Source organism: Cucumis sativus, chromosome 6 (assembly GCF_000004075.3).
Source record: "Cucumis sativus cultivar 9930 chromosome 6, Cucumber_9930_V3, whole genome shotgun sequence".
NCBI lineage: Eukaryota > Viridiplantae > Streptophyta > Magnoliopsida > Cucurbitales > Cucurbitaceae > Cucumis > Cucumis sativus.
The window spans coordinates 6779275-6790196 of NC_026660.2; the positions used below are offsets into that span (position 1 = coordinate 6779275).

A 10922-nucleotide genomic window follows, 5' to 3' on the forward strand; every position below is an offset into this window, starting at 1 on the left:
CAAACTAAAATAATATACAACTAAATTACAAACTATAATAACCTAATGCTATAATAATTTACTTGTGTTTTTTTTAAAATTTTAAAAGTTGATAAAGATTAACTTAATTACAAAAATGTCACATTGTATTGTTTCATTTATTTAAATGCCAACGAGCATATCTATTTAACTGTCGTTAAATTAAATATTTTTAACGTTTTGTTATTTTTAATATTTATGTATATAAATATGAGGATTAGACGTATGTAAAGTGTATCAATTGAGCTAGAATTATATTTTTAACATACTTACAAAATGAAAAAACATGTGAAACTTTTAAATCCCTAAATTCAAATAGTGACTAATAATGTTGGTGCCCTTATTGCTACAAGTCAAGAAATCCCTATCAAAAGGAAAAGATAGTCAACTAGAATCCAAATTATTTCTTACCCTTTTTTCTTTTAAAAAAAAGTTGATTGCATTTGATTCTTTGTCTTAAGATTTAAACTTCTAATATGATATTTCACTGAATTCTCAAATTTAGCCTTTAGGTAATGTATAAAAGAATTTTAAAAAATATATATAATTTTTTGCTAAGTTTCCCTGGCTGTTTACAATTTCTCTCTTAACTAAAGATTGTGTTAACAAAATATTGATTTTATTTAAAATATTACAAATGTCATTGTTACTAATATACGTTTGATACACCTTATACATATCTAATACACCATTTGATACACCTGATACTTCTTGATACACCTAATACATCTAATTGATACACTTGATGTACGTAATACTTTTTGATACAATTGATACCGAAACATTATTAATATATGTTTGATACACTCGATACACTGCAGATACATTTAATATTCTTCACTTATACAATCGATTGTTTAAAGACACTTGATATGCTTGAAGTCCTACTTATACACTTGATATACACTTGTAAACTTGATTCATATACTTGATAATGATTCACTTTACTGATATGCTTTGAACCTTAAAAAGTGGGAACATAAATAAATAATGAGTAGGACATTAAAAAGAGAAGAGAAATGAGTTATTGAAGGGTAGTTTAGGAATAATATCAAATTTAAGATGAAGAAGTGAAAATTTTGCCATATTTGCACAATTCTAAAACAATGTGCTATGATTGTTATATCATATTCTTAAAATGCTATCCTATGCAATTTTTCTTCATTTTTTTCTATCTTTTAAAAGACCTCTTTATATAAAACTAATAGAACTTTTTTTTTTTTGAAAATGTGGAAATGTTTAAATATTTTAATTGTAAAAAAAAAATTGAGATTTATCCAAAAGAAAATAATATAATTTAAAATAAAATAAAATAATTTGATTATCTTTTCTATTTTAAATATTGAATATAATTAAAATAAAATAAGACAATTAAATTATCTTTTCTTTATCATTTCCCATCTTTTACGAATTAGATTTTTTATAAAAAAAATACTAAATGTCATTCATAATCTTTTTAATAATTGGATTGTTGGTCTTATAAATAGACCCACACCCTAATTATTTAACAAAAGAAAGGTATGAAAAACTTAATTCTCTTCTCTCTTTCTATTTTTTTCAATCGTTTGTAGGTGTGACTCTGCCGTCAGCGATCCAACTTCTACTATAGAATAATTGGACATTTGTTGTCAGATCCACCTCCCTAGTAAGAGCAATCGGGCTTCTCGATCTGTTTCGCCGTGTGTGACAAATCCACCTCCCTAGTAAGAGCAATCGGGCTTCTTCTTCTTCTTTACTCACCAATTTTTTTTTCTTTTTTGAAGGAAAACTTGAAGATGGAACACCTCGACCTTGATTGAAGATGAAAGTACACTTGACTTTATCATTATTTTGACTTGAACTTTATGATGGATCACACCAAGCTTGAAAATGGAGAAGCATATCGGTTGCAACACATGAAAGATAAAGATGATGATTTTCTCGGCTGCGACACATGGGAGAAGATGAACATGAATTCTCTCTACTACAGTGGGAGAAAATGAAGATGAATCCCCTCAGTCGTAACACATTGAAAATGAGGCAGAGGCAGAGCTTTAGCATTATAGGCATCTTCTTAGAGAGGTAGAAGTGGTGCTACACTATCGTCATCATCTCTTGCAAAGGCAGAGCTGCACTATCGTCTTCCTCTTGAAGCTGCACCATTGTCATCCTTTTGGAGAGGTGGAGTTGCAGCATTGATGAAAGTTTTCAAGCTTGAATATAAAGGAGGTGTCAAATTAAGACTTCGAGCTTGAATATGAGGAATCATCGATGAAGCCTTTGAGCTTGATTTTGAGGCTCTCTTTTTTACATGCACTCCACTTGTATGAAGTCTTGCACAAATTAGTGTACATCAATTTATTGCATTACATTATTACTAGGGATGAACATCTTGGATTTAGGGATTTCCCCCCAATTTGTTGTGATTACCTAGTAGAGATGAATATCGTTTGAAGAAAAAAAATCAAGTCATAACGTTGTTCAATTTTTTTTTTATTGGCTTAAGTTGCCTATGTACCATCAGCTCATATTTCCATCAGACAATTTTTTCGTAATGTGTGATGGAACATGACTGAAATCTCATCGTTCTTGTTTTTTTTTTTTTTTTTTCTTCATGAAATGGTAATGCCTTCAAGATTGTCGAAAAAATTTACAAAACACACTCAAATTTCATATTACATTGTCATTGATAAAATATGTATAAAAATTTGATTCACTTTGCTATATCTAAAAATTCGTCCAACCTTTTTTTCTAATTTCTTTTTAATATGTATTATCCAAAGAAATTAAAGTATAGCATTTCTTAAAATAATTACAAATATAATAATATACTTTTTTATAATTCATAAACTATTGCTTTATTTAAAAATACAAACTCAATAGGAAAGGTCACACTTTTTGGGGAAAAAAAATACAAAAACAAAAACAATTTGTGAAATTTTAAGTACCTACTGCAATTAAAAACAAAAACCAAAAATTGATCCAACTTTAATTCCCCTATCTCACATATAGTAAAAAAATGTAAAAAAAAGAAAAGAAAAGAGAAGAGAAGCAATTGTTTCTATTACATTGCCTTTATGATAGCTTTCTTTATGAATTTGATGCAGAAAAGCGCTATGATTTTCATAGCAGACCGGATCTTATTATATTCACTTCTCAAAGATCGCCACCTTCACAAGAAAATAATTCAGAATAAGTAACCACAATTACATATAATTTGGCTATTACAATTTGGCTGAAAAAAACAAACATCATATGTATATATACACATATATATATATAAGGAAAAGAAAAAGAAAAAAGAGTAAGAAGCTTACCAAGAGAGCTCTTGTTCCAAAGAACTTGACTATCAATGCGTGTGAGATGTTTATCATCAAGGCGTTTCCATGTCCTGATAGATTTAACACTTCCCCAATTTCCTTTAGCTGTTCTTTCCAAGTTAGCTACCACCACTCTAGCTCTCCTAGACCACCCAGCCTTCCCATAAGCATGGTACCCGAATCCTCCACCATAGCAAAGGTTAATCCCAGTAAACAACCCACAGAAATCATTGAGATGATCATGGCCTGTAAATACTGCTTTTACATCTCCTGCTTCAACCATGGCGGTAAAGAAACCAGAATTCACAGGAGGAGAGCTGATCTCTTCTTGTCGAACACCTGTGTAATTCGATGCATCGAAGTTTGAAAACTCTGGCAATGGTATGTGGAAGAATGTTAACCCAGGTGCTGCAGTCTTTTGAGGGAATGGCTTGTCCATGTATGCTCTCTACACCCAACAATAGAAAGTATATATGTACTTTATTTGTAATTTGAGGTATTAAATGAGCAAGTCATATAAAACATTGTGGTTCCCAATGCATCATTTTTCAGTAAAAAAGTGAAACATTCGTAGAAGAGCAAAAGGCAAACATTTCACAATGCAAGACATAGTTTCTCAGAGAAACACCGCAATTTTACCCACCTAAATACTAGGGGTGTACGAGAAGCCCAACAACGCAAAAAAGCTAACCTGAATTATATGGGTTGAGTTGGATTGAAATATTAAAAAACCAATCGCAACAGTTTGCGGGTTCAAACACCAAAATTTCAGTTCAACCTGATTCGAACTTGCACAGTACACACCTACGGTTCTCTCCCTCTCTCTCTTGTTGGTTCGTTCTCCTGCTCTGTTGTTTCACTCTCTCCCAACCCAAACTGCTATTCACTGCTTCTCCACCCTTTCTCTTGTGTCATTCTCCGGCAGCAATGCCTCTCTCTCATTGCTGCCTGGAATAGTGAAGTTGTGGGCCTAAAAGTGTAAGGAGGTAATAAAACATGAATCGACGTTTTTTAGTAATCAGACCAACAAACTCCTTGGAAGAAACAAGTTTCCGCTCCCCCAACATTAACTTCTTAGAACAAACACCCCTAAAAAGTTTGTCTATAATAGTAATAATCAGTTTGGCTCGGGTTAGTTCAAATAATTGTGTTTGAATCCACAAAACCGAAATGACCTGTTCTTTAAAATTTCAACCAACAAAATTGTTATAAACCAACCCAACTTTTATAATTCAAGTTGGGTTAGTTGGGTGTTCTTTTTAACACCCCGACTCTACAAAGTATAACACATTAAGATGTCGGTCAAAAGCAGATATATGTACCTTGAGCTTGGCAGAAGTAAGCTGAAACCAAAACTGTTGAGAAGGTTTAATCCAGCTATAGCCAACAATCCTAGGAACTGTGGAGTAATCACCACTGTCAAGGAAATATAGATTTAGAACAGATTTGTTCTCAAAATCAGATCCCTTCACCCCACCTACCTCAAGATTGTAGTTCCCGAATCCATCAATTGTCTTCACTTCTGAAGGATTAACCTTAGAAAGAGTATTTTTCAACCCAATAATATGCTTCATTACTCCTTTCCTAGAAAGAGTAGATTGTTGGTCATGGTTCCCCAGAACAGCAGCCCAAGGAATGTTGGAAGCAATTGCTGGAGCAAATGCAGCATTTAATGATTTTGCAGCATCCGCTGTATCGAATCCAAAGATATTGTCCCCTAACATTTCACCAAACGGACCTTAACTATCAGCAAAACATGTTTATACCTCTTTTCACCAATACGAAATTGAATCTCCATAACATAATAACCACTCCAGAATTTAAAAACCCATTTTCAAATAAAAAAACAAGATACTGATTTCAATCTCAAACATAAAGTAGAGAAAAGGCAAACAAACTAAGAACATAAATTAAATCCCACAAGACCAACAGAATAAGAGAAACAATGATTAGAAGAACGAACTACCAGTAAAAACAATGAAATCAGGTTTCTCAGCAAGAATCATCCGGCGAAGAAAGGCGGTGGTGTTGAGGTCAGAGCAAGAAGAAATCTGTTGGGGAAGAACATCCTCACACGGGGTATCTTTGCCATTAGCGTAATGCATATCCGCCACTTGAAGTATCTTAAACTCCCCATCTTTCCCAAATGTCAGTCGCACCGGGTGGTTCCGTTGAACGGCGGTGGATTTGGTCGGCGGAAAAGTGAGAGAGAAGAGAAGGATCAGAAACAGGGGAGAGAGCACGGGCATAGACATTTTTGGGGAGAAGAAGAAAAGGAAGAAAATTAAAGGGAAATGGGGGAATGAATTTATTGGTATGAGGAACGAAAAACCAAATTGAGATTAATGTGGAGCAATGAATTAACTATGGTGCTCCTATGTTATAGTATTGTATAGTTGTGGAAGACAGAGTGCTGGTGGAGGAGTGGGATAAGCAATAATGAGTATGAATACATTTTAACAGTATTCTTTACTTTGTAGTTTAATATTACCAAAAGTCACTCATCCATGACTACTTTTCTTTTCTATTTTTGAGAACAGCCCATTCCTTTCAATTTTTAAAAAAGAGTCTGAAGAATAGCAATAATTATCATGTCACTTCCATTTTGTAAATTACAAAATTTAAAAGACTGCTTTTCCCTTTAAAAAAATTATTATTTAATGCAAACATACCTTTTCAAAAGGTGCCCCACACCTTCATTCTTTATTATTATATATATAATATACTAGCCATGTGCTACACACCTTTCTTTTCTCATTATATAAATTTCTCGTACTAATGATATAAAATAATTTCCTAATATGATTAGGTTTTCTAGTCCAGGACCTCTTGTCCCCAGGACCTCTTGTCCACCTGAACATACAAGTATCAGTTGAGCTAAGCTCATGTTGACTAATTCTTGTTTTTTTTCTTTTTCTGTAAACATTAAGTTTTTTTATTCAATTACGCACATGTGTAATGGGCATTGATGATTTCAATTGTTTTTATTATTTTATTAGAGTAAGCTTCAACTTCTCTCCATTATTATTATTACTATTTTAACTTGTTTAATATATATTTTTAATAACCTTTTTTTTAATATATGTGTCTTTAATAAAAGTTGAATTTTTTTAAAAAAATATGTATCATTTTAGTTAAGAAATAATCCAATTAAATTAGGAAACATGAATTAATAAGAAAAATTAAATATTTAATAGTGAGATATTTAATGTGTATATATATATATATATATATATATATATATATATATATATATATAATAATAATAAAAAAAAAAATACGTGAGACCCATGCGTAATATATATATGGGATAGCTGCAAATTTAGCAATTAAATTCAAATTAATTAAATATATAGCACAATTTTAAAAAATTTGTAAATATAGCAAAATTTGTTTAATTCTATCAATGATATAAGTTTATCACTAATAGACTATGTTGCAAATATTGGTCTATCACTGATATACCATATGAAATTTATCAGCGATAAAAGTCTATCGGTAATAGTTTTGCTATATTTACAATTTTTAAAAAATATTGTCATATCCTTAATTATTATTACTGAAATAGTCATCCAGTGTAATTTCTATATATATATATATATATATATAACAAGAAAAGGAGTGAGACCCATGTTGATCTATAAATTTACCCAAATTCTATTTTTATATTAGTTTCTAAAATCACTTTATTTTTTTAAAAAAAGTTTAAGTTCCCAAATGAGGGAGGATTCAAAATCAAATATATTGTTTTTTTAAAAAAAGAATAGGTTGAGACCTAACTCTAATTTGTACAGCTTAAATACTAAATCCTAAAATACAAATTGAAACTAGCTCGTTTTTTTTTTTTTTTTTAATTTTTTAAAATGTATGTTAGAAGATCGAATCTTGATTCCCATAATAATATATAGTATAAATTTATTTGGTTCTTAGCATTAAAAAATGTAATTTTGATCCAACTTTAATTCCCCTATCTCACATATTGTAAAAAAAAATGTATATATATATAAAAAAAAAGCAATTGTTTCTATTACATTGCCTTTGTGATAACTTTCTTTATGAATTGGATGTAGAAAAGCAGTATGATTGTCATAGCAGACCGGATCTTATTATATTCACTTCTCAAAGATCGCCACCTTCACAAGAAAATAATTCACATAAGTAACCACAATTACATATAATTTGGCTGAAAAAAACATCATATGTATATATATATATATATATATATATAAGGAAAAGAACAAGAAAAAAGAGTAAGAAGCTTACCAAGAGAGTTCTTGCTCCAAAGAACTTGACTATCAATGCGTGTGAGATGTTTATCATCAAGGCGTTTCCATGTTCTGATAGATTTAACACTTCCCCAATTTCCTTTAGCTGTTCTTTCCAAGTTAGCCACCACCACTCTAGCTCTCCTAGACCACCCAGCCTTCCCATAAGCATGGTACCCAAATCCTCCACCATAGCAAAGGTTAATCCCAGTAAGCAACCCACAGAAGTCATTGAGATGATCATGGCCTGTAAACACTGCTTTTACATCTCCTGCTTCAACCATGGCGGTAAAGAAACCAGAATTCACAGAAGGAGAGCTGATCCCTACATCTTGGAGAACACCCGTATAGTTAGATGCATCAAAGCTTGAATACTCTGGCAATGGTATGTGGAAGAATGTTAGCCCAGGTGCTGCAGTCTTTTGAGGGAATGGCTTGCCCGTGTATGCTCTCTACACCCAACAATAGAAAGTATATATGTACTTTATTTGTAATTTGATGTATTAAATGTGCAAGTTATATAAAATATTATGGTTCTCAATGCACCTTTTTTCAGTACAAAGGGATACATTCGAAGAAGAGCAGAAAGCAAACATTTCACAATACAAGACATAGTTTCTTAGAGAAACACCACCAATTTTACCCACCTAAATACTAGGGGTGTTCAAGAAGCCCAATGACGCGAAAAACCTAACCTGAATTACCTGAACTATTTGGTTTGAGTTAGGGTTGAAATATTAAAGAAACAATTGCAGCAGTTTGTGGGTTCAAACACCAAAATATCCGTTCAACCTGATTCGAACGAACTTGCACAGTACACACCTACGATATGCCTCTCTCCCTCTCTCTTGTTGTTCATTCTCCTTCTCTATCGTTTCACTCTTTCCCAACCCAAACTGCCATACTGCTTCTCCCCCCTTTCTCTTGTGTCATTCTCCAGCAGCAATGCCTCTCTGTCATTGCTGCCTGGAATTGTGAAGTTGTGGACCTAAAAGTGTAAGGAGTTAATAAAACATGAATCAACGTATTTTAGTCATCAGACCCACAACCTCCTTGGAAGAAACAAGTTCCCACTCCCCCAACTTTAACTTCTTGGAACAAACACCCCTAAAAAGTTTGTCCATACTAGTAATAATCAGTCTGGTTCGTGTTGGTTCAAAATTTTGGTGTTTGAACCCACAAACCGAAAATGAGCTGTTCTTTAAAATTTCAACCAACAAAATTGTTATAAACCAAACCAACTTTTATAATTCAAGTTGGGTTAGTTGGGTGTTCTTTTTAACATCCCTACTCTACAAAGTATAACACATTAAGATGTCGGTCAAAAGCAGATATATGTACCTTGAGCATCGCAGAAGTAAGCTGAAACCAAAACTGCTGAGAAGGTTTAATCCAGCCATAGCCATAAATCCCAGGAACTGTGGAGTAATCACCACTGTCAAGGAAATACAGATTTAGAACCGATTTGTTCTCAAAATCAGATCCCTTCACCCCGCTTACCTCAAGATTGTAGTTCCCGAATCCATTGATTGTCTTCATTCCTGAAGGATTAACCTTAGAAAGAGTACTTTTCAACCCAACTATATGCTTCATTACTCCTTCCCTAGAAAGAGTAGATTCTTGGTCATGGTTCCCCAGAACAGCAGCCCAAGGAATGTTGGAAGCAATTGCTGGAGCAAATGCAGCATCTAATGATTTTGCAGCATCCGTTGCATCGTATCCAAAGATATTGTCCCCTAACATTTCACACATTTAACTACTTTCAGCTTTATTGATTCTCATTGGATAACAGTTTGTCTTTTTCCACTTGGAAATTAAACTTATAGATACTACTAGTAATAAAAAACACAAAGTCTCAAATAAGATGTCCCTTTGAGTTTATCATTCTTGAATCTGTATGACTCTAATACCAAATTAGATAACATGAGGTTCTATCTCTGCAAAGTAGCCCATATATCATATAAAAAACATGAGCTGCATTAAAAGTTTTGACGTGGGATCCTCAACAAACTGCCCAACACCCACTTGTACATATAAGTTTTCCTTGTTTCGTTATTCACTCTCTACTGATTTTCTAAAAAAACTTGGCCTATTCGATAACTATTTGTTTTTTCTTTAAAAGAAAGATTATGAAGACTACTCACACCTAAAAGTGTATGTTTAGCTATTCACTGTCTACTAATATATTAAAAAACTAAACCAAGATTAGAAAACTAAAAAAATAGTTTGCAAAATACTTCCTTTTGTTTTTAAAATTTGACTAGGATTTCCAGTGTTTCTACAACACTCACGAAGGAAATAAACATAAATTTCAAAAACAGAAACTATCAAACGGGTCCGAATTTAATATGTAACAAAACGCTTATCAAACGGACCTTAACAATCAGCAAAGCATGTTTATATCTCTTTTCACCAATACAAAATTGAATCTCCATAACATAATAACCACTCTACATTTTACAATTTCAAATCAACAAACAAGATACTGAATGCAATCTCAAACATAAACTAGAGAAAAACAAAACAAACTAAGAACATAAATTAAATCCCACAAGACCAACAGAATAAGAGAAACAATGATTAGAAGAACGAACTACCAGTAAAAACAATGAAATCAGGTTTCTCAGCAAGAATCATCCGGCGAAGAAAGGCGGTGGTGTTGAGGTCAGAACAAGAAGAAATCTGATCGGGAAGAACATCCTCACACGGGGTACTTTTCCCATTAGCATAATGCATATCCGCCACTTGAAGTATCTTAAACTCCCCATTTTTCCCAAATCTCAGCCGCATCGGTTGGTTCCGTTGAACGGCAGTGGATTTGGTCGGCGGAAAAGTGAGAGAGAAGAGAAGGATCAGAAACAGGGGAGACAGCACCGGCATAGACATTTTTGGGGAGAAGAAGAAAAGGAAATGGATGGTTTTGAAAAGGAAGAAAAGGGAAACGGGGGAATGAATTTATTGGTATAACTAACCAAAAACCAAATTGATTAATGTGGAGTAATGAATTTACTGTGGTGTTGCTATCTTATAGTACCATCTAGTTGAGGAAGACAGAGTGCTGGTGGAGGAATGGGATAAGCAATAATGAGTATTCACATTTAATAGTATTTTCAAGTCTTCGTTTACTTGTAGTTTAGTGTAGGAAAAATCACTCATCCATGAGATCATGACTTACTTTTTTTTCTTTTTCCAAGTCTAACTTTAGAATAACAACTTAATTTAAATTTTCAAAAGGTAACCATTTGTAACATGCTTTTCATAGATCCCCAAACATGAATAAGAACTAATTACAAATACACAAGGGAGATGACGTGTGAAGTTCAACCAAACAATAGTTGAC

The 10922-nt window shown here is 32.7% G+C and overlaps 2 protein-coding genes across 2 annotated transcripts; both read right to left on the reverse strand.

The window, feature by feature from the left end:
- Positions 1-2816: 2816 nt before the first annotated feature.
- LOC101214155 (probable inactive purple acid phosphatase 29) lies at positions 2817-5829 on the reverse strand. Its single transcript, XM_011658531.2, has 4 exons — positions 5284-5829; positions 4640-5034; positions 3315-3765; positions 2817-3167 (listed from the first exon to the last, which is right to left on the reverse strand). The coding sequence occupies exons 1-4, from the start codon at positions 5570-5572 to the stop codon at positions 3154-3156; spliced, it is 1149 nt and encodes a 382-aa protein (XP_011656833.2). The 5' UTR covers positions 5573-5829; the 3' UTR covers positions 2817-3153.
- Positions 5830-7220: 1391 nt separating this feature from the next.
- Positions 7221-10643, reverse strand: LOC105435775 (probable inactive purple acid phosphatase 29). Its single transcript, XM_011658530.2, has 4 exons — positions 10180-10643; positions 8924-9318; positions 7581-8034; positions 7221-7450 (listed from the first exon to the last, which is right to left on the reverse strand). Exons 1-4 carry the CDS (start codon positions 10466-10468, stop codon positions 7437-7439), a joined length of 1152 nt encoding a protein of 383 aa, XP_011656832.2. The 5' UTR covers positions 10469-10643; the 3' UTR covers positions 7221-7436.
- Between the last annotated feature and the right edge of the window lie 279 nt (positions 10644-10922).

Excerpts from the sequence above, each read along its gene's own strand:
- LOC101214155 (XM_011658531.2), bottom strand. The coding sequence starts at position 5,572 with ATGTCTATGCCCGTGCTCTCTCCCCTGTTTCTGATCCTTCTCTTCTCT. Across the intron at positions 5,035-5,283 it reads TGATTTCATTGTTTTTACTG|GGGACAATATCTTTGGATTC; the intron begins GTAGTTCGTTCT and ends GTGAAATGTTAG. Across the intron at positions 3,766-4,639 it reads TTACTTCTGCCAAGCTCAAG|AGAGCATACATGGACAAGCC; the intron begins GTACATATATCT and ends TGTTGGGTGTAG.
- LOC105435775 (XM_011658530.2), bottom strand. The coding sequence starts at position 10,468 with ATGTCTATGCCGGTGCTGTCTCCCCTGTTTCTGATCCTTCTCTTCTCT. Across the intron at positions 9,319-10,179 it reads TGATTTCATTGTTTTTACTG|GGGACAATATCTTTGGATAC; the intron begins GTAGTTCGTTCT and ends GTGAAATGTTAG. Across the intron at positions 8,035-8,923 it reads TTACTTCTGCGATGCTCAAG|AGAGCATACACGGGCAAGCC; the intron begins GTACATATATCT and ends TGTTGGGTGTAG.